This window comes from Canis lupus, chromosome 9 (genome assembly GCF_048164855.1).
Source record: "Canis lupus baileyi chromosome 9, mCanLup2.hap1, whole genome shotgun sequence".
Lineage (NCBI taxonomy): Eukaryota > Metazoa > Chordata > Mammalia > Carnivora > Canidae > Canis > Canis lupus.
The window spans coordinates 65,977,612-66,000,854 of NC_132846.1; the positions used below are offsets into that span (position 1 = coordinate 65,977,612).

At 44.0% G+C, this 23,243-nt stretch overlaps 2 protein-coding genes and 1 non-coding gene across 3 annotated transcripts; all 3 read right to left on the reverse strand.

The window, feature by feature from the left end:
- Positions 1-1,716: 1,716 nt before the first annotated feature.
- On the reverse strand, positions 1,717-1,823 carry LOC140640690 (U6 spliceosomal RNA). Its single transcript, XR_012037334.1, has one exon. It is a non-coding gene; the product is annotated as a U6 spliceosomal RNA (small nuclear RNA).
- A 6,514-nt stretch (positions 1,824-8,337) lies between these two features.
- TCL1A (TCL1 family AKT coactivator A) lies at positions 8,338-14,311 on the reverse strand. The gene is made up of 4 exons (XM_072837751.1): positions 14,192-14,311; positions 11,580-11,750; positions 11,105-11,165; positions 8,338-10,560 (listed from the first exon to the last, which is right to left on the reverse strand). Exons 1-3 carry the CDS (start codon positions 14,309-14,311, stop codon positions 11,109-11,111), a joined length of 348 nt encoding a protein of 115 aa, XP_072693852.1. The 3' UTR covers positions 8,338-10,560; positions 11,105-11,108.
- Positions 14,312-21,854: 7,543 nt separating this feature from the next.
- LOC140639561 (large ribosomal subunit protein eL32-like) lies at positions 21,855-22,253 on the reverse strand. Its single transcript, XM_072837762.1, has one exon. It carries the CDS (start codon positions 22,251-22,253, stop codon positions 21,855-21,857), a length of 399 nt encoding a protein of 132 aa, XP_072693863.1.
- Between the last annotated feature and the right edge of the window lie 990 nt (positions 22,254-23,243).

Below are 23,243 nucleotides of genomic sequence, written 5' to 3' on the forward strand. Positions count from 1 at the left end.
CATGGCTTCTTGGTGTCCTTGGTTGGTAGGTGACTGTCAGGGGGAGGAATCATCAGGTCAGAGTTCCTGAGATTCCAGCTTTTTTGGCCCTCCAAGCCCAGAGGCCTATGTCATCAGCACCTCAACCAATGAACCTGCTGTGTAAGTACTGTGTCATCTTGACCAGTTTCCAAAAGCTGAGTTTGTGCAAAAAGCTCTTCCATATTGAAATGTTCAGTTTAATAGCTTCAAGTTTCAACTCTGAATGGCAATTGTAGTAAAGTATTTGTAAGAGCATTTTCTTGGAAAATACGTCACTAAATTTTGTAAATGGTATTTTCCATAGTAGGTTCACCTGCCAATACTAGGAGGATCCACTCACTGACAGTGATTTCACTGGACCAATTCACATGAACTTCTCTGGTGTAAAGAGTTGGGGAAGAATCTTTTAGAATTAGCATTCCTCTAAAGGTATTTACCCTTTGTAAAAAAAAGTTGTGTGAGCAAAATACAACAACACTAACAAAGCAACTTGAAAATCAGGGCAAGGTTGTGATAGTGGCATGGTTTTCTGGGATCTTCAAACACAAGCAGAGTAACTATGATAGAAGAAGAGAAATAGTATATAAAGTGAAAACATAAAAAGAAAATCAGAAGAAAAAGATCTAAAGGATTCAAGCAATAGCAATGGATACAGAAGAGAGGTAAAGATGATCCAACATATGCATAATAGCTCCGCCCCCCAACAAGAAGAAAGTAAAAATAAGGCAGTAGAGAGGAACAAATAAAAACAGCTATTAAAGAAAAACTTTCCTGAAAACATATACACACACTAACTTGAACCTGTCTGTTTAAAGGGAACATGCTGTGCCTGGACCAGAATAGTCAACTGCAAGACACAGTCTATTAAAGTTATTAGACTTCACAGAATAGAAATCCTTTTGGCATAAGGTAAAACCACCAAGTAACTTGCAAGGTAATACATCTTCACAGAACACTCTAAGGTTAAAACACAATGGAAAAGATGAAATAACATAATACAGATACCCGAGAAAGAAAATGTGAGCCAATTTTTTTTTTAATTTAGCCAAAGTGACCATCAAGTATAAAGGCTACAAACCATGGTGAAGTTGAGGTAATCAGGGAATAATGCTCCTGTGGGCCCTTCCTGAGTAATGTACTAACCAATATGCTTCAGACAATCAAGAAAATCTGAGAGAAGCTTTTCCTAAGAACAACTGATGAGCACTGAACATATTTAATGGTAGAATGAAGAGCAGTGGGCACAGTGTGAAAAATACTATGTATTTGTAACATCCTCTGATAACCAAGATGTAATTGAGCTATTGAAAATGGGCAGAGAAGGGAAATATTATAGAGAAAGTAAGTTTGCTGGTTGCCTTAAAGGTTTCATTTAGCACTGAATAGATAGCACATTAAATACTTCAGGGAGAAGGAAGAGAGGGGAAAGAAGAGGTTACTAATTTCAATATTGTTCATAGTAAGTGATTAAAAAAAGGTCTGCACCATCCTACATGGTAGCCACCAGCCATGTATGGCTATTTAAACTTAAGTTAATTGACTTAATTTTGAATTCAGTTTCTCAATTAGATTAGTCACCATTCACATTTCATTTCATATGCATCCAGTAGCTTCCATACTGGAGAACACAAATAAAGAACATTTTCATCATTCCAGGAAGTTCTTTGGACAGTGTTACAACCAACAGTATTTTTTAAAAATCTAGAATGCTTCAGGAATTTTCAGGTTATCCTTGTGCAGGGGCCATTCTAATATTCCCTATAATGTTCCAATTTTAGTATATGTGCTGCTGAAGTGAGCACAACCAATAGCATTTTTAAAAGGAGAAAGGACACCACCCTGAGATATTAGTATAAACATAACCATGGAAACAAAACATCCAATCTATGGTATTTGATTACAGCAGCCTGAGCAGATTAGAGATAGGAATTTTCTACACATTGGCCTATAGATTCAACACAATCTCTTCTCAAATCTCCCTGACTTCGTTGTAGAAACTGATAAGCTGACTTTGAAATTCATATGGAAATTCAAGGGACCCAGAATAATGAAAATAATCTTGAAAAAGAACAAGATTGGAACACTCACACTTCTCAATTTCAAAACTTATCACAAAGACATAGTAATCAAGACAGTGTAGTATTGACATAAGGATGGATGTGTATATATCAACAGAAGAGAACTGAGAATCCAAACATTAACCTTACTTTTACAGTCAATTTTTGACAAAAGTGCCAAGACAATTCAATGCGGTGGGGGGGGATAGTCCTTTCAACAAATGACACTGAGGCAACTTACTATATGCATGGATCTCTACCTCATACCATACATAAAAGTCAACTCAAAATGGACTACAGACTTTAATGTAAGAATTTAAACCATAAAACTCTTAGAAGAAAATGTAGAGCAAACCTTCATGACTTGGGTCAGGCAAAGCTTTCTTAGATATACTATTAAAGACACAAGTGATAAAAGAAAAAGTAAATTAGAATTCATCAAAATTAAGAAGTTTTGTGCTTAAAGGACACTATCAAACAAAAGAGAAGATGACACAGATTAGGAGAATATTGATAAATTACTTTTTTTTTTAAAGATTTTATTTATTCATGATAGTCACAGAGAGAGAGAGAGAGAGAGGCAGAGACACAGGCAGAGGGAGAAGCAGGCTCCATGCACCGGGAGCCCGACGTGGGATTCGATCCCGGGTCTCCAGAATCGCGCCCTGGGCCAAAGGCAGGCGCCAAACCGCTGCGCCACCCAGGGATCCCGATAAATTACTTTTGATAAGGGAGTTGAATCCAAATATATAAAGAACTCTTATAATTCAGTAATAAAAAGAGAAAATAATCCCATTTTTAAAAAATGAGCAATATATGAATCGCAGAGATGCAATGTACAGCATGGTGGCTATAGTTAGTAATACTGTATTGCATATTTAAAAGTTGCTAACAAAGTAATATTAAAAGTTCTCATAAGAAAAAATTTCATAACTGTTTATGGTAATGGGTGGTAACTAGACTTATTGTGGTGATCATCTGGCAATATGTACAAATATTTGATCATTTTGTCATATACCTGAAATACGTTATACATTGATTATACCTTCCTAACTCTGGGAAACGAACTAGGGGTGGTGGAAGGGGAGGTGGGCGGGGGGTGGGGGTGACTGGGTGGCGGGCACTGAGGTGGGCACTTGACGGGATGAGCACTGGGTGTTATTCTGTATGTTGACAAATTGAACACCAATAAAAAATAAATTTATTTAAAAAAATAGGCAATTCATCTTAACAGGCATTTCTCCAAAGAAGATACAAATGGCCAAAAATCACATGAAAATGTATAGATATCATTAGCTATCAGGGACGTTCAGATCAACACCACAATTCGATACCATTTTACACTGACTAGATGGCTAGAATCCGAGAGCCACATAATAAGTGTTGACAAGGATGTGGAGTTATTAGAATGCTCACATACTGCTGGTGGGAATGTGCAGCCACTTTGGAAAACAATCTGGTAATTCCTCACAAAGTCAAAAACAAGTTACCATATGACCCAATAATTCCACTCCCAGGTATATAACCAAGAGAAATAAAAACATATGTCCATGGGCCACCTAGGTAGCTCAGGGTCCTGGGATTGAACCCTGAGTTGGGTTCCCTGCTCAGTGAGGAATCTGCTTCTCCATCCCTCTTTGGGTTCTCTCTCTCAAATAAATAAAATCCTTTCAAAAAATCAACAGCAAAAAATATGTCCACACAAAAACTTACACGTGAATGTTTGCAGCAGTATTATTTATAATAGTAAAAGTGGAAATAACTCGAATGTCCATGAATTTATAAAATGTGGAATATTCATATGATGGAATATTATTTGATCATAAAAAGGAATGAAATACTGATACATGCTATAACACGTATGAACTTTGAAAATATTATACTAAAGAATCCAGTCACAGAAGACCATATTAAAGGATTCCATTTAGATGAAATATCTAGAATAAGCAAATCTATAGAGGTAGAAAGGAGACTAGTGATCGTCTGGTGCTGAGAAATTTGGTGGTATTATGGAGTAACTGCTAGTGATTACATAGTTTTTGTTTGTTTTTTGAGGTAATGAAAATGTTCTAAAATTGATCATGGTAATGGTGGTACAACTCTGTAAATATGCAAAAAACAACTGAATTGGACACTTTAAATATGTGAATTGTATGGTATGTCAATTATATTTAAATAAAACTCCTAGGGCAGCCAGGGTGGCTCAGCGGTTTAGCACCGCCTTCAGCCCAGGGCGTGATCTGGAGACCTGGGATCGAGTCCCACATCAGGCTCCCTGATGGAGCCTGCTTCTCCCTCCGCCTGTGTCTCTGCCTCTCTCTCTCTGTGTGTGTGTGTGTGTGACTATCATAAGTAAATAAAAAAAATTAAAAAAAATAAATAAAATAGCTAGAAAAAGAGAAAAGGAAAATGAGAGTACATAAATAAAGAAGGAAAGATAGAAACAGATGTCAGTGAGCTAGAAAAACAAAAAACAAAACAAAAAAAAATAGCATAAGTGAATCAGAAAGTTGGGTCTTTGGGAAATAAAGTAGACAAACTTAATTTTATGAAGTGCGATGAAACACAAAAAAGACAAAATAGGAAATGACAGGGGGCAATAATCACCCAGAGAATATTAAAACTTAAGAGACTATTGTGAATAACTATAAAAAGAAAATATAAAACCTAGATGAAACTGATGCTTTCCTAGGAAAATTGATTTAACTTAAATTGACCCCAGTAGAGAGAGAAAACTTAAACAGATCGATTTTTACAGAAATAGAAAATTCTACAAATGCTCTTTCTAAAAAGGGACCAGGCTTGAATGGATTCATAAAGGAATTCTATCAAGCTTAAAAAAAATTCTAATGTAACCTGCACTCTTACAGGATACAACACAAGAAGTCTTGAAATTATTGTTATAAAGTGAATATAACTTTGATGCTAAAACTTGACAAAAACTGAAGGGGGGGATCCAGAACACTTCCACTATGGTGCAAAAATGTTAAGTAAAGGGGCACCTGGGTGGTTCAGTGGTTGAGCATCTGCATTTGGCTAAGGTCACAATCCCAGAGTCCTGGGATCTAGTTCAGCATTGGGGTCCCTGCAGGGAGCCTGCTTCTCTCTCTGCCTATGTCTCTACCTCTCTCTGTGTGTCTCTTATGAATAAAATCTTTTAAATAAAATATCAGCAAAGAGATTCACCATCAACACCTTATATATCATGACCAACTGGTCTGGCATTCCAGGAATGCAAGAAACAGTCAATAACCTAATATTAATATGGTATTATGGGACGCCTGGGTGGCTCAGTGGTTGAGCATCTGCCTTCAGCTCAGGGCACGATCCCGAGTCCCACATCAGGCTCCCTGCATGGAGCCTGCTTCTCCCTCTGCCTCTCTCTCTGTCTCTCATGAATAAATAAAATCTTAAAAAAAAAATATGGTATTATTAGAGTTCAAGGCAATATCATATGATCATCTCCTTATGTGGTCTATGTATACAATGGAACATTCCTCAGCCATTAGAAACAACAAATATCCACCATTTGCTTCAACGTGGAGGGAACTGGAGGGTATTATGCTGAGTGAAGTAAGTCAATCGGAGAAGGACAAACATTACATGCTCTCATTCATTTGGGGAATATAAAAAATAGTGAAAGGGAATAAAGGGAAAAGGAGAAAAAATGAGTGGGAAATATCAGAAAGGGAGAGAGAACATGAGAGACTCCTAACTCTGTTATTCTATATGTTGGCAAATTGAACACCAATAAAAAATCAAAAAAAGAAAAGAAAAGAAAAAGGCATGCAAAAAACCCATTCACGTTAAACTTCTAAAAAAAGGAATTGAAAGATGCTTCTTTAATGTGATAAAATACAAATATTTAAGCTCCAAAGCCAGGATTATACTTAATGGGGAAACTCTAGAGGCTCTCCGGTTAAATTTAAGAAAATAAAAGAATGCCTAATACCTCCACTACTTACCATAGTGCTGGAGGTATCAGACAAGCGAAAGGAGTTACAACCACATAATTAGAGAAGAAGAGGTAATAATCTCTCTATTTGCAGATACTTCATTATACATCTGGAATACCCAAAGAGTAAATTAAAACTACTATAAACAATGAGATAATTTAGTAATAACAGACTAGGACATTGACATATTGGAAACAATAGGGATTTTATACGCACATAGGTACCACCCTCCAGGCAACGTCCTGTTAAAGATGACAAAAGGAAAGACAGCATTGCAATAACAAAAATAAATAAAATGCCTGAGAATAGTTTCGACAAGAATGTGCCAAACCTTTATGATTAAAACTATAAATTCCTGAAACATACAATGTAGACTTAAATAAAAACCAAGGCACAGATGACAAGAGACCTGAGACACATCAACCACACACCGTCTGTGCCTTGGTTTAGACCAACCGTGGAAAGACATTTGAGACCAGTGAGGACATCTGAAAACAGACTGGCTATCAGAGGGTATTAAGGCACGGAGGGGGGCACTTGGCTGGATGAGCACTGGGTGTTATGCTACGTGTTGGCAAATTGAACTCCAATAAATTTTTTTTTTTAAATAGGGAAAAAAAAAGGAATCACAATGAATTTTGTTAGTGTGATAATGTTATGGTGGTTATCAGGAATAAAAGTCTTATATGTAAAGATACGTAATAAAAGGCTTGTGGGCAAAATTACCAAATATTTAAAATACTTGGCACGGGATGCCTGGGTGGTTCAGTGATGGCGTATCTGTCATTGACTCAGGTCATGGTCCTGGGATCGAGCCTTGCATCGGGCTCCCCTGCAGGGAGCCTGCTTCTTCCTCCATGTCTCTGCCTCTCTCTCTGCGTCTCTCATGAATAAACAAAATCTTTTTAAAAAAGTTGAAATTTAAATTAATAAAATAAAATACTTTGGCAAAACAAAAGAAGTGGACCCCCGTTTTGTGTGTGGGAGGGGGAAGGAAGCAGGATCGGCATGGTATTGAAAACCACGGGAGCAGCTGCATCTGATGCCAGGCACCGCAGGTTTGCACCCCAGTTCATCTCTGTTAGCTTCAGGAATGTTCTTTGCACCCCCTGCCCCCCATTCTGCCTCATTGGTTTGTCCCTTTCTGCGGAGCTCTTCATTCTGTGCATACACCCAGGCTCGATACCCACTTTGCCCCCCAACACCCTGGAAGCCAGGCTTCTCTGAGCCCCGCCGATTAAGTCCAGAGCCATGTCATCCCTCCTTGCCTCCCCTTCTCGCTCGTTCACCCCTGTCACAGCACTAAACTCCCTGACGACACCATTAGTCTCTAGGGACCAGATCCCACTGTCACTCTTCTTTCCTCAGCCCCCAACAGTGTGTTCCATGGTCTTCATCTCTCTCTCTCTCTCTCTCTCTGTTTTTTAAAGGTTTATCTATTCATGAGAGACACACACACACAGAGGCAGAGGCAGAGGGAGAAGCAGGCTCCATGCAGGGAGCCCGAGGCTGGACTCGATCCCAGAACCCCAGGATCACGACCGGACCCAAAGGCAGATGCTCAACCAATGAACCACCCAGGTGTCCCTTATCTTTTTAGTCTTGACCTGTGTTCTGGATTCATGTTCAATCAACAGCCCATCAACACTCACAACTGGAGGAATCACAGGCCTCTCAAACTCGACACAGGCTGGAGCAGGGCTCTGGTACATTCCCCTTTGTCCAAGCCACATCCTCGCCTCAAGCGGGGGCCCCACTCTCCACCCAACTGTCTCAGCCAACGCTCAAAGTCCCTCTTGCCATGGAAAACAGTAGATTCTTCGATGTATTTAGTTATTTCATTAGGGCCACTTATTCTTATAAAACAGCCTTTCTTTTAACGAGCAGGAATCCTTTGGCTGTTTCTAATTTCAAATTAAACCTGCACCACAGGCATCATTTCCTTACCCTGGGACTCTCTTCCCTGGTTTAAGAAGCTAGCTCTCTCTCATTCTCAAGGTCCTATCTTCGTAGGCCACCCCCACTTCTTCCCCATTGGACCTAACCCCGTCAGATCACCCTGTTTGGTTTCCTCTGTAGCACTGTGCACATAAGCTTCTTGTTGGTCTTTTTTTCCCCCCAAACGAAAGCTACGTGATAGCAGGGCCTGTGCTCTGGTCACTGCTCTATCTGTGGCACCCAGCAGAGCTCCCAGTGTGGATCAGACGTTTCCGAAACAAGCATTTGGAACAAGACCAGTCAGTCTGCTTGGGCTTCTAGAACAAAATACCAGAGACTGGAAGGCTTAAACAACACACATTTATTTCTCAAGGTTCCAGAGGGTGCCAGCAGACTGGGCAGTTGGTGAGGACCTTCGAGAACTTTCTTCCTGGCCTATAGACAGCTGTTGGCTCCTTGTGTCCTCAACTTGGCCTTGCCTTGGGGCTTGTGCATGGAGAGCTGCTCTTTCTGTGTCTTCCTCTTCTTCTCAGGGCACTAATCCTATCATGGGGTCCCACCCTCGTGACCTCAGCTAATCCTAACCATTTCCCAAATGCCCCACATGGGGCCTGGATGTTAGGGCATCAACACATGAATGAGGGGTGGGAGTGAGAGGGACACAGTCTGCCCAAACTTTCCTCTTCCTGGGCCAGTTCCTAAAATGAAGCAATTGGCTGATCTCCGACGTTTCTCCTGTTCTGACATCCTGATGTTGTCCCTACCAAGAGGGGTCTGCCTACGGACAGCTCCCACACACCAGACTCTTACGCTGGCAAGCACCATGCAAGCCAATGGGGTTCCAATCACAAGAGGCACAAACCCTGTCACATGTGGTGTCCAACGTTCACCTGTCCTCGTAAGACTGGGATCAAGGAATATAAAATAGGAGAAGCGGTGCTTTCCTCCTATGATGCTCTTATTAGGTACCTAACAGTATACACATCATTACCCCCATACCTCTCTGTGACGAAGAAGCTACGGACTCTGGCCACACACAAGTGGGGAGGACCCATGCACCACACAGGATGGATTCCTTCTACTGGAAGCATCCCTCTGTGATACCTGAGGCCCTATTTACCGGCTCCTGGGGCGGGGGCGGGGGCAGCTAATCTTGTGATGGAAGCAGGCGGGGACAGGGCATGGGGTGGGCTGGGCTGTAGGAAAGGGACTCCCTCCAGCTGAGGCCTGGGGAGCTGGGGACAGCTGCGAGTGGGAACAGGGACTCCTGGTGGCCCTGGAACTACACATGTCAGGACAGAGCCCATGGGTGCCAGAGCAGGGAGGGGGGGACCAGAGGGTGTGACCTTGAATGCAAGGAGCTGCTGGCAAAGACTTTCTGAGGTCACTTACTCCCTCCAAGAACACTGGGGTTTTGAGATTTTGGATTATAGGAAAAAAAAAAATTCTAGCCTTATCACCAAAGTAAAAGAAACACAATGAATTCATGAGTATTCTTTCCCTTCCAAAATGTCTTCTCTGGGGCAGCCCCAGTGGTGCAGCGGTTTAGCGCTGCCTGCAGCCCAGGGCGTGATCCTGGAGACCCGGGATTGAGTCCCACATCGGGCTCCCTGCATGGAGCCTGCTTCTCCTCTGCCTGTGTCTCTGCCTTTCGCTCTCGCTCTGTGTCTCTCATGAATAAATAAAATAAAATCTTAAAAAAAAAATGTCTTCTCTGGTGACCGACGGCCTGTCCCTGATTCTCTCCTCTGGCATCTAGGTCACGAATAGAAGCTGGTTGGGCACTGAGGTAGACAAACTGTTTTACATTTAATTAATCAACATTACAAAGTGTTCACACTACATACAACTTCGTGACATCCGGGTGTGTGGGCAGCATTTAAAAGCAGCCCCTGCACCCTCTGTCCCTCTGTCCCTCCACAGATGGGTGACCGAGGGTGTCTGGTCTCGCCTGCTCAGCCCCCCGCTCGGTTGTGAGCTGGGGACTGTGGACTAGCGGGCTTCCAGGTCCTGGGCACAGATCTGGGCTCCTCTCGGGCCTTCCTGTGACCTGCACCTGTGCCCACCTGCGCAGGGGGGGCTTTTGCAGGCAGGGGCCTGTGCAGACATGCCGCCTGTCACACAGCTGGTGCAGGGGTTGGAAAGCCTGGCCCAGGCTCAAGTGAGCGGGCCTGCTCTCCCCTGCAGCCAGGGGCACAGGGAGCTGAGGGAACAGACTGAGAAGCAGCCACGGGTATGTGACAGGCGACACTAGTTACTGGGAGGGGCAGAATGGAGACAGAGGCCAAAAACCATCAGGGCGTGGGGAAAACCAGAGGCCAGGTGCTGCTGGGACACCCGGAGGATGCCGTACCAACCTCTCCAGTGCCAACCTGCCGGCGGGGGAGACTGGGGGGCCACAGGCAGGTCCAGCAGGCCCTGTGTAGGGCTCATCCTCGGCCCCCCAATCCCCCCCGGACTGGGGAGTACTGGAACAGGACACGCACAGCCGGTAAACGAAGGTGACCGCAAGCACGAACATCCCCTCTGCGGGCCAGCAGGACGTGGCCTCGGGGGATGCAGGAGGAGACAGGAGCGCGGGACCTGGGCTAAGAGAAGACAGAGTCAAAGGCAAAGGGGAGGATGTGGCACGGGCGAGGGCCGGGGTGGAGGGTGGGTGCGAGCGGAGCTGCTGGGGGGAGTCTGGACGGGGAGCTTGGGGGTCGGCCTGGGCCCCCAGGGCTGAGCCCCTGCGTCTGAGCCGGGGCAGATGACCAAGAGAGCGAGCGGCCTGGTGTCAGCGCACTGGGATTGGGAACCCGGCTCTGTGACCTGCCCCAGTTATGGTGCTTCCTCGAGGCTCGTTTTTGTAACCTAGGAAATCGAGTAATTCCCAGCTCAGTCGAGGTGATGATCAAGTGGGAGCACCCATAACGTGAGAGGCGCTGTACAGACGTGCACCCCTGCGGGGAAGGGGGCCGCGGACAACTGACTAGCCCCCAGTGTGGTAATGGGGAGAGCAGGGACCCTGAGACCCTCAGAGGACAGTTCCGTCGGGGTGGGAGTCAGCACTGCCTTCATGCGAGAAGGGTGGTCCTTCATCCCGACCTGGGCACTCTGGACCAACAGGTGCTGGGCCCCGAAGGTACTCACCTGGTCACTCATCCTCCAGGTCTGGCAGCTGCTCCAGGAGCATGTCCTCCATGCCACTGAGCTGCACGGGAGAAGCGGGTGAGAGGCCCGGGCCCTAGGAAGTCTCCTTCCATCCTTCTATTCCTGCCTCCCGGGCCTTCCAGGAGCTCGGAGCAGCAGGCAGGAACCTGCCTGGGGGCGGGGGATTCGAGGAGCCCCTCCTCCCACCAGCCTTCACCCCCTGACTGCCCATCCGAGAGGCCTCCCTGTGGCTGAGACCTCAGAAGGTGGCCCAGTCAATGTCTTCTGATGTCTCCCCAGTCCAATCCTTGAAAAACCTGCAGTTGTAAACTCCTTCTACTTGTTTAGCTTTTGGTGAGAGATGGAGGGAATGGATTGACCTCAGAGGCCAGACATGGGGGCCGGGGGAGGTGAGGAGGACAGGACAGGCCCACCCAAGATGACTCGACGGTGTCCAGGAGGAGGACACACTTGCCTCAATGTGGTACACTATGCGCCAGAAACTGGAGTCTGAGCCTCGGTATCTTCTTCCAGGGTAGAGCTGCCACATGGAAGGCAGCAGGCATGGGGCTAGCAGGCTGGGGCACATGGCCTCCCCTAGGGGGACATCTTCCTGACGCATGAGTACCTGGAGGCTGCTCTCCGTCTGAAGGGAAGGGAAGACCAGGGCATGCCTTCAGGGCCCAGGCTCCCCAGCACCCAAATACCCAGGGTCCTTCCTGCCACCCTCACGGCCCAGCTGACATCTGAAATGCTGGCGATCACTCTTCCCAGCAACTTCACCCCTTGCGCCATGCATGCCCCTCTCAGGCATCGGGCCAGGCGGAGATGACCGGCACTCACATGAGTCTAGACACCCAGACGGGGCCACACCAGGCCCACGTCTTCCTGACAAACTGAACATTCGTCCCTGAGCTTCCTTAGCTGCAGTTTCTTTGATTCTTCTTTATTTTGTCACAGAGCCCAGCCCCTTTTATTTATTCATTAAAAAAAATTTTTTTTTAAGTAATCTCTACACCCAACACGGGGCTTGAACCCACAACCCTGAGATCAGGAGTCGCTTGCCCCACCGACTGAGCCAGCCAGGTGCCCACAAATGCCCCATTGAAACAAATTTCCCCAGCACCCACAATCAGGTGAGAGACCACTTTTCCCCATCTCCACCAGTGCCCCTCTACTGCAGTAAGCTAACCTGCCACCTCGTTGGTCATGTGCCCCACGATCAGCTCACAGCACAGCAGCCAGGGTGTGCGTCTAAAAATCATGTCACCTCCTGTTTGACACCCTCCAGTGGCTTCTCATTGTGGGCAGAAGAAACTGCAGCCTTTACCATGGTCCACAGACCCACTAATGTGGGCCCGTGCCTCCCTCATCTCTTCAGTCCTCCACCTCCCACCCTGTTCCTCCACCTCCCACAAAGGCCTTCTTGCTCTTTCCAGGACATGCCACATCCCCAGTAATCTCTTGCATCTGTGGTCCTCTGCCTGGAACATTCTCGCTGAGATCTACACGCGGCTCACACCCTTCCTTAGATAGGTTTCTGCACAACTTTTTATCTACAGGGACAAATTTCTGCAAAATCCAGCTCTATGAAATACACATGAGGCCCGCATATCTAAAAGTGAGACTTACAAAGGTTTCAAATAAAATGATTGGACAAAAGCATGACAAACAAATGCAAATTAATTCTCTGACGGGGTCTTGCCTGTAGACCCCACGCCACTCGTTACTGCCTCTCATCCTTACACAACTTACCACCAGCTTCAATTATTTTATTGTTCTGCACCCCTCAGCAAGCATCAGCTTGCTGAGTAGCAGGATTTTATCACATTCCCCACAAAACCTCATAGCCTGGAAAGCAGGCTGGGTCTATAAACTAGGCATTCGTGTCTGCTCAAGAACTACTTTTCCAAAGTGGAAATCATTTTTTGTTTTTTGTTTTTAATTTGTTTTTTGTTTTTAATTTCCCATCTATGAGATAAATTAGAATTGTTAAATAATTCAGATCATCCTGCAAGATATGAGTGGAAATCACCATTCTTGCTGTGTTCGTTTATAGTTTTCTAGAGCCTCTAGACCACTTTTAGTCTGCGTGTTCATTTTTTTCTTATTTTTTTTTATTTTTTTTTTAAATTTATTTATGATAGTCACACAGAGAGAGAGAGAGAGGCAGAGACACAGGCAGAGGGAGAAGCAGGCTTCATGCACCGGGAGCCCGACGTGGGATTCGATTCCGGGACTCCAGGATCGCGCCCCGGGCCAAAGGCAGGTGCTAAACCGCTGAGCCACCCAGGGATCCCTTCTTATTGGTTTTAAGTCAATCTTTACATATTAAGGGCAGCCCCGGTGGCTCAGCGGTTTAGCACGGCCTGCAGCCCAGGGTGTGATCCTGGAGTCCCGGAATCGAGTCCCATGTAGGGCTCCCTGCATGGAGCCTGCTTCTCCCTCTGCCTCTCTCTCTCTGTCTTTTGTGAATAAATAAATAAAATCTTTAAAAAAAAACTTTACAGGGATCCCTGGGTGGCGCCGCGGTTTGGCGCCTGCCTTTGGCCCAGGGCGCGATCCTGGGGACCCCGGATCGAATCCCATGTCGGGCTCTCGGTGCATGGAGCCTGCTTCTCCCTCTGCCTGTGTCTCTGCCTCTCTCTCTCTCTCCCTCTGTTACTATCATAAATAAATAAAAATTAAAAAAAAAAAAAACTTTACATATTAAGAAAACAGGCCCTTTCAATCACATGGACACAAAGCCTGCCCCACATTGGGCTAGGGGTATGTTTCACGCAGGATCTATGAGGACAATGCAAAAACCTCCACTTTGTGGTCTTGGTGTCCTGTGCCCTAACCAGAGATTTAAATGCCAAGAGACACGGTGGTGGGGACCTGGGATTCCAGGCCTCTCACATCCTGCAGAGCTACCATGATATTTTTTTTTTACCTTTGTTCCTAATTCGGCGTCTGCACCGCTGCGTTCCGGGTGAAGCAGGCTCCGCTGCCCCCCACCCCCCCGCCCGCCCCTGGGAGTCGGGGCAGGTGGTCCCACCCCGGATGCCCACGCCGCGCGCCCGGCCCGCCCCGGGGCGGCTGTACCTCGATGGTTACGGGCAGCCAGGTGCGCTGGTTCTCGTCCACGTACACGGACGTCTCCCAGATCCACAGGTGGTCCGGGTGCAAGGCCGCGTGCGCCCTGAAGAACGGGAGCTCGCCCATGGCGCCCCGGGGCACGGGCGCGGGAGCCTCTGCAGCGCGGGAGCCCCTGCAGCGCGGGGTCGGGTGGGTCGCGGTGCAAGCGGGCGCCCCCGGGCGGCGGGGTGGGAGGGGCCGGGGGGGCGGGGCGGGGCGGGGCCGCGGGCGGGTCTGCAGCTGGACCTGCAGGGGGGCGCCCTGGCCAGGCCTAGGCTCCGGCTGTCCCCCCCTCCCCGCTCCCCGCTGCTGCTGGGGAGCCACCCCCTTGTCCGTGCCAAAGGCCTCTCGGCTCTCCGGGGCGCCCAGACCCCACTGTCCGAGCCCGCCACCGCGTGTGTGTGGCTGCTCACGTCCCACTAGAGACCGGGACGCCAGGCCGCTGCTGGGAACTCACAGTCGATGCCAGGCAACCCAGAGCCGGGCCCCCCTGCACATCTTCCCGGATCATGCGAGCCTGAACGAAGCCTGGACCCTCCCAGGTTCAAGCATCCCCTTCAGCCTCTGGATGGGGTGTCCGACTCGGTCTCCTTGGCCAAGTGCTACTCATGAAGCCCCGACACCCCACTCACCCCCACCCCCCTCCGCAAACACATTTTCCACGGCTTTGATGATGGTGTGGTCATCTAATAGCTATTGTGAAACACGATGGTGAAGAAACATGGGGTTTTTTTTCCCCTTTATAGGCTTTGAATTCATTGCTGAGCACATCCTTCAAAATGAATGCTTGAAAAGAATCCCTTCTCTCCGCCCCAAGATCAATGGAATTGAAAAGTCCCTGGGTTTCATGATCAAACCGGCTCTCTGTGAATTACAGCAAACAAGGAAAACAATGTCACTTCATTTTGCAGTACACCGCATGCCCATTAAGGCAATTAAGAAAATAAAGTACAATGAGAAACATGTAAAGCGAGGCCCGGCCTCGTTGCTCAAGCATCACCCCTGGCTGCAGTGTGGTGCTTCACCTTCCAGCTCCTTCCTGACTCTCTGCCCAGGCACTAAGAAAATACTCTGTGATCTTTCGAGATATCACAGAAATGAAAATGAGCTTAACCCTGATCCTCTGACAGCAAAGGTATGTATGTGCTGCTCTGCCCACTCCAGACAACCTAATTCCCAAGAAAGTGCTGAGGTGGCCTACAGTAATGGAGATAAATATATAATTGGATTTACCAGGAACACAAAAATAGGAGACAAAACCCAAGCCAAGGTGGAGTGGAGGAGGCAGACGGGAGCCCAGCAAACCTCCTTCCCGGAGCAGCCTCTGGTGGTGCTGGTATTTCATATTCAGACTCGTGGCATTCAGAGTGATTTCCCAGTGGTTGGTTCTTAATTCCAGACCCAGGTAGCCACTGGGAGCAAGATAGTATGGTAATGGCTGGGGAATCTCAGCCCTGTCCTGAGCTTTGAGGTCAGAAACGGTGGTAACAAGTCTGGCTTAGACAGTGTGGCAAGGGAAGGAGGTAGCTAGGAGCCCGCGTGGCCACTGACCCAGCCACATCGAGGACCCCAGGACCCAGAAGGCCGATTTCTGGGGTCTGCCGATTTCATTACCACTCCTTCTGCTCTTCAGAGAGGCCACAATAGTAACAAGTAACAGAACAAGAATCACACTCCTTTGCCTGAATATCCTTCTGAATGTCCTGGGAATACATATGATCCTTACATCCCCCAGAGTCCTTTGAAAGAACAATATATGTCTTCAGCGTTGCATGAGAGCTTCTTAATATTGAGCAAGAGTGTACATCATTCTTGTGTAGGATTTAGCGAATCACTTGAGAGGGGATTCCAAAACATGAAAGTGGCACAAGATGACTGAGGAGTTCATGGGGCAGCATCGGGGGAAGGGGGCTGGGGTCTTCTTTATGGAAATCCATGAGAAAGGAATAGCTTCTGTGTGGTCTAATGGACAGGCAAGCTCTCCAGCATAAAATCTACCCCATTTTAGGGGTCAGAGGTCATTGGACCTAGCTTTTTTTTAATTTTATTTTTATTTATTTATGATAGTCACACAGAGAGAGAGAGAGAGGCAGAGACATAGGCAGAGGGAGAAGCAGGCTCCATGCATCAGGAGCCCGACGTGGGATTCGATCCTAGGTCTCCAGGATCGCGCCCTGGGCCAAAGGCAGGCGCCAAACCGCTGCGCCACCGAGGGATCCCTGGACCTAGCTTTAAAGATTTTTTTTTTTAAGATTTTATTTTTTCAAGAGAGAGAGAGAGAGAGGCAGAGACACAGGCAGAGGGAGAAGCAGGCTCCATGCAGGGAGCCCGATATGGGGACTCGATCCCGGGTCTCCAGGATCATGCCCTGGGCTGAAGGCAGATGCTCAACCACTGAGCCAGCAGGGATCCCCTGGACCTAGCTTTAGAGTTATATACTCCTTTCTGGCTCTTTCCTTTATCTGTCTACAAGCGCCCTGAGGACAATCAAGTGGTGTTTCATTTAGAAAGTAACACAAAGCAATTATTTTGATTTTTTAAAAAAATACATAGAATCCTTAACTGATGCTTTCATGTTCTGGCTTTACATCCAGGTTCAGCTCTGCCTCTATCATCTGTGAACTTGGGAGCTCCTTTGCCCCCTTGACCTCGTTGTCACACTTGTGTAGTGAACGGGCCACACTTGGTACCCTTGAAGTCCATTCTAACTCAATGGTCCCTGGTCCTCTGATAAAGTTGTCTAGTGGGAGGTTAAGAATGGCTTTGGGCAGAGTGGTTCTGCATATGAAGGACCGCAATGGAATCTGTTCTTTAGGAGGATGGAGGACATCTTCTTGGTTGAGTCCCAAGGAAGAGCCTTGAGGGTGAGTCACAACCACTTAGTGTGTAGCTAAGTCTGTCCAGCTAAGTCTCAAGCCTTCCCCCAGATCAACTGGGTCAGAATCTGCATTGCAACAAGATCCCCAGAGAACTGGTGGGCATGTTAAGCACTGGTCTACATGGGGAGGAACAAGGGGAGAGATGATGGGTGTCAGCCTCATTCTAGCACTTCCCTCTAGATTTCTCTAACTCACACATACCTTGGATATGTGTCTCTGTATCATTTAATTTTAGGCTCTCTTATTTTCTGTCAACATCACTTCTAATATATAAAGCATTTTCCTCCTAAAACCCTGGTCATTAGTGTCATCCTAACCATTGGCAATGACCAGCAAGCTGTAAAGAAACCACTTAGGGCTCCATAGGTGTCCAGGCCTCTGGGCCTTACAATGAATCATCCCAAACCACTAAGACAGTAGATTGCAACCATCGCTGCTTATTAGAATCACCTGGGAAGCTTTTATAAATTACCTGTGCCTGGACTACACTCCAGACCGTTTAGCCCAGAATCTCTGATATTGAGGCTTTGGTGTCCTTTCTTCTTTTCTTTTCTTTTTTTTTTTTTTGAAAGGATTTTTCAGGTGATTCTAATGTGCAGTCAGGATTGAGAACTGCTTCTCTGAGATTTGAGTGACTGTTTTTAAGGTGCAAACAAGAATTATAAAACTAGATAACCATGAAAATGTTAAAGCTCTTCTTTCTACCATCAATTCTCATTGCAAACTTCACCCAAGCACACACTTCTCTCTCTATGCCCTGATATGTAGATGTTAAGACATCCATGCTAGTCACCTAGAGTGAATTTTGTTTGTTCTGACATCTGAATCACGTTTTAGATAATTAAACCTGATGATGAAGTGATCCCAGGGGGAAAGGGATGTTATGGCCTTTTTCCCAAGGGATGAAATTTTATCTGCGGATTGATGGGGAGTGTGGGACAGGTGGAGCTCAGAGACTGGTCATTGCCTTGCCTATTGCATGGCTACTATCTCTCTCTTCAAACTTTACAGAATTTTCTTTATGTTTTAAACATTTTTCAAACTTTTCAGTGTGTATGGGGATCTTGTTAAGATGATTCTAATTCAGTAGGATTGGGTTGAGACTCGGCATTTCTAACAAGGTCCAAGTTGAGCCTGAAGCTGATGGTCTGGAAACCACGTCTAAGTAGCAAGGCCTTGTACTAACCCCAATACACACACCACAAAAATGCAAAGGATACCCGTAGCCCGGACTCAAAATGCACCAAACAGTTGACGCTGACAAATTGGGGGCCTGTAGCAGCATGTAGTAGAATTGCAATAGACACTTTGAGCTAGAAATGAGGCATCAACTTGCCCTGATGAATTAAAGTTTACCTCAATTTGTATCAGAAATATTTCCCAACCCTGGGATTATTTCATACCTTGGGTATTATGCCCACAGTATTGCTGGTCCTACATACCGGTTTGTTTCTGGTTCTTCCACCCTCAATTCTTCTACAATGAATTCCGTTGCATTCATTTGACCTCAGAAAAATATTTCACATCTCTTTATTCCTTTCAGAAAACTGGCTCATAATCTTCATCCATCTCACAGATATAAACTAAGTAGATTAACTAGGTACTACTTTCAGCTTCTACACTGAAAATGTCCTTTATACCATTTATATGATAGCTCTTGACCTAGATTTTCAATTTTAGGATATTTTATTTTTTTCCCAAGAAAGTATTATTATTTCCTTCAGATGAATACCTACAAGTAGGATTGCTGGGTCATATGCTAATTGTATTTTCAATATTTTGAAATTATTAATTTTTTAGATTTTTTAGATTTATTTTTTAGATTTTTTATTTTTTAGATTTATATATGTTTTTAATTTCTGTATAAGTGTTATATTCGTTTTAAATGTAAAATATAGTGATTCAACAGTTCCATACATTACTCAGTGCTCATCACAATAAGTGGACTCTTCATCTCCATCACCTATTTCACCCATCCCCCTGCCCACCCCGTCCTCTGGTAACCATCAGTTTGTTCTCTAGAGTTAAGAGTCTGCTTGTTTCTTTGTTTCTTTGTTTTGTTTCTTAAATTCCATGTATAGGTATAATCATATTGTATTTGTCTTTCTATAACTGCATATTTCACTTAGCATTATACCCTCTAGTTCCAACCATGTTTTCACAAACTGCAAGATTTTATTCTTTTTTATGGCTGAGTAAAATTCCATTGTGTATATATACCATATCTTTATCCTTTCATTTATCTATGAACATTTGGGCTGCTTCCATACTTTGGCTGTTGTAAATAATGCTGCAATAAGCATTGGGGTGCATGTATTTTTTCAAATCAGTGTTTTCTTATTCTTTGGGTAAATAAGAAATCATAGTGTGATTACTAGATCATATCCTAGAATTCTAAAGAATTCTAAAGAATTCTTTAATTCTTTAATTCTTTAATTTTTTTGAGGAACCTACTTACTGTTTTCCACAGTAAGGCATCAGTTTGCCTTCCCACCAATAGTACATGAGGTTCTTTTTTCTCCGCACACTTGCCAACACTTGTTTCTTGTGTTTTTGACTTCAGTCGTTCTGACAGGTGTGAGGTGATATCTCATTATGGTTTTGGTTTGCATCTCCCTGATGATGAGTATGTTGAGCATCTTTTCATGTTTCTATTGGCCATTTGGCTGTCTGCTTTGGAGAAATGTCTGTTCATGTCTTCTGCCCATTTTTATTTGGATTATATGTTTTTTTATGTATGTTGAGCTGTATCGGTTCTCTATATATTTTGGATACCAATCCTTTATTAGATATGTCACTTGCAAGTGTTTCTCCCATCAGTAGGTTGTCTTTTAGTTTTGTTGATTGTTTCCTATGCTGTGTCGACTTTTTATTTTGATGTAGTCCCAATAGCTTATTTTTAATTTTGTTTCCCTTGCCTCAGGAGACATATCTAGAAAGATATTGCTATGGTTGATGTCAGAAAGATTACTGCCTCTGCTCTCTTCTAGGATGTTTATGGTTTCAGGTCTTACATTTAGGTCATTAATCCATTTTGAGTTTATTCTTTTGTATGGTGTAAGAAAGTGACCCAGTTTTATTTTTTCCCACATAGCTCTTCAGTTTTCCCAGCATCTTTTGTTAAAGAGACTATCTTTTTCCCGTAGGATAGCCTTACCTCCTTCGTAGAAGATTAATTGATCATATACTCACGAGTTTATTTCTGGATTTCAATTCTATTATTTTGATCTATGTGTCTATTTTTTATGCCTGTACCATGCTGTTTTGATAATATAGCTTTGTAGTATATTTTGAAATCTGGTATTGTGATACTTCCAGTTTTGTTTTTCTTTTTTCAGGGCTGCTTTGGCTATTTGGGGTCTTTTGTGGTTCCATACAAATTTTAGGATTGTTTGTTTTAGTCCTATGAAAAGTACTGTTGACAGTTTAATAGGCATTGCAATAAATGTATAGATTGCTTTGGGTAGCATGGATATTTTTATCAATACTTGTTCTCCTAGTACATGAGTATGGAATATGTTTCCATTTGTTTGTGTCCTCTTCAATTTCTTTCATCAATCTTTTTTTTTGAGATTTTATTTATTTATTCATGAGAGAGAGAGAGGCAGAGACATAGGCAGAGGGAGAAGCAGGCTCCATGCAGGAAGCCCAAAGTGGGACTCGCTCCCGGGACTCTGGGATCATACCCTGAGCCAAAGGCAGATGATCAAACTTTGAGCCACCCAGGTGTCCCACTTTCATCAATCTTTTATAGTTTTCAGAGTAGAGATATTTCACTTCCTTTGTTAAGTTTACTTCTAGGTATTTTTGGTGCAATAGTAAAGGAGACTGTTTTCCTAATCTCTCTTTTTGCTATTTTATTATTAGTGTATAGAAATGCAATGGATTTCTATACATTGATTTTGTATCCTATGACCTTACTGAATTTGTTTATCAGTTCTAATAGGTTTTTTTTTTTCTTTTTTGGTGGAATCTTTAGGCTTTTCTGTATATAGTCTCATATTATCTGCAAATAAGTTTTACATCTTCCTTCCTAATTTGGATGCCTTTTATTTCTTTTTGTTGTCTGATTGCTGTGGCTAGGACTTCTAGTACTATGTTGCATAAAAGTGGTGAGAGTGGACATCCTTGTCTTGTTCCTGAGTTAAGGGGAAAAGCTCTCTGTTTTTTACCATTGAATGTTAGCTGTGGGGTTTTCAAGTAAGGCCTTTATTATGTTGAGGTATGTTCCCTCTAAACCTACTTTGTTGAGGATTTTTTTTTTTATCATGAATGGATATTGTACTTCATTAAATGCTTTTTCTGCATCTACTGAAATGATTGTATAGTTTTTATCCTTTCTCTTGATGCGATGTATCACATTAATTGATTTGCAAATATTGAATCACCCTTGCATCCCAGGAATAAATCCCATTTGATCATGGTGAATGATTTTTTAAAAATATATTGTTGGATTTAGTTTGCTAATATCAATTTCAGGATATTTTTTAAAGGATTCTATCAGTATCATGTGGAACTTATTTTTATATATGAAGTATACAAATATTATATACTATATACTGAGATGTATATTTTGTATACTAGGGTCATAATCTAGTTGCATGAAATTTTTCCAAATATTTAACCAATTTCCTAAACAATACTGAATAATTTTTCCTTACACAAGGTTTCTTTCTCTTTTTTTTGTAGTTTTATGGTTTTATTAACACAAATATGACACACACAAGCTATCTTTACTCGCTTTATTCATTTTACTCGCTACACAGCCTGGCATTGGGATTGGTGACTCTGACGGCCAGCTGGGCTGCTCTTTCCACAATGGCTTTGTGGTTCTTGGAGGATACATTGTGAGCAATCTCTGCATAATAAGATTTGCTGCACATCAGCAGCACTTCAAGCTCCTTGAAGTTGTGGACTAGGAACTTCCAGAAGCCACTGGGCAGCATGTGCTTTGTTTTCTTGTTGCTTCTGTAACCAATGTTGGGCATCAAGATCTGGCCCTTGAATCTTCTGTGTACCGTATTGTCAATGCCTCTGGGTTTCCACCAGTTGCGCTTAATTTTGACATATCGGTCTGACTGGTGCTGGATGAACTTCTTGGTCCTCTTTTTAATGATCTTGGGCTTCACCAGAGGTCTGAGGATGGCCATGATGCCCAGCAATCGATGGCTGACACCCCCACGGGCAGCGCAGAGGAAGAGTTTACACAAGATTTCTGACACTGCCAATATTGAATATGAAGTTCCCATGTAGATACGAGTCTGTTTCTGGGCTTTATTCTGTTCTATTTACCTGTTACTATGGTAAAACCACACTGAAAAAGGTTATGAATTTGAACTTGAAATACTTGATGGAATATGTATGTCCTCCTTCTTTGTTCTTTTTCAAAATTGTACTTTTGTATCTCTGAATTTTTTTCTTAAAACTTTTGGGATTTCTATTGGTATTTCATTTCATTGAATTTATACAGTTGAGGTAAACCTCTTCTATTCTTTAATAACATTTTATGATAGCCCCCATAAAGTGTTAACATATGTTGTTTATCTTAAACTTCTGGGTATTTTCTACCTTTGTTGCTTTTGTGAATAGTATGTTTTAATGATACTTTCCAGCATAAAATTTTGATGTTGACTTTGCCTGTAGCAGCCTTGCTAAACTGTTATTAGTTTTGTTGGTTGGTTTATCTGCAAGTAATAGGTTTTTTCACCCCTCCTTTCCAATCCTTATGCTGCTATCCCATGTATGTCTATTCCTCTCTGTGTGTCTCTAATTCTTTTTGTCTCATTAATTTTTAGTGTTTGTTAAAATGTTAAATAATAGAAGTGGGCGATGGCAGGCATTTCTTTATTGTTCCTGTCTTTAATAAAACTCTTCTAAAGTTTAGCCAGTAATCAGGATGTCAAATGAAAGTTTGGGTAGATTTGCTTTACCGATTGAAAAGATCCTACCTTTCTTAGTTCTTAAGCTCTTTACTGTATATGTTGAATGGTGTCGGGTACCTCTTCTATTGAAATTATCTACATCTGTGGTGAAGCACATCCTGCAAGTTGCCTACCCTACTCTTCTTTCTTGCTGCAGAACCCTCACTTACTCTACCTCTAACCTTTGTATGTAACTGAGAATAAAGATGACCCAGCTAA

Bases quoted from the DNA above. Each gene is read 5' to 3' on its own strand.
- TCL1A (XM_072837751.1), bottom strand. From the start codon at position 14,311: ATGGGCGAGCTCCCGTTCTTCAGGGCGCACGCGGCCTTGCACCCGGAC. The intron at 11,751-14,191 runs GTACAGCCGCCC...CCTTCCCTTCAG, and splicing joins GGCTGCCCGTAACCATCGAG to ACGGAGAGCAGCCTCCAGGT. The intron at 11,166-11,579 runs GCAAGTGTGTCC...TCTCCCGTGCAG, and splicing joins GCATAGTGTACCACATTGAG to CTCAGTGGCATGGAGGACAT.
- LOC140639561 (XM_072837762.1), bottom strand. From the start codon at position 22,253: ATGGCCATCCTCAGACCTCTGGTGAAGCCCAAGATCATTAAAAAGAGG.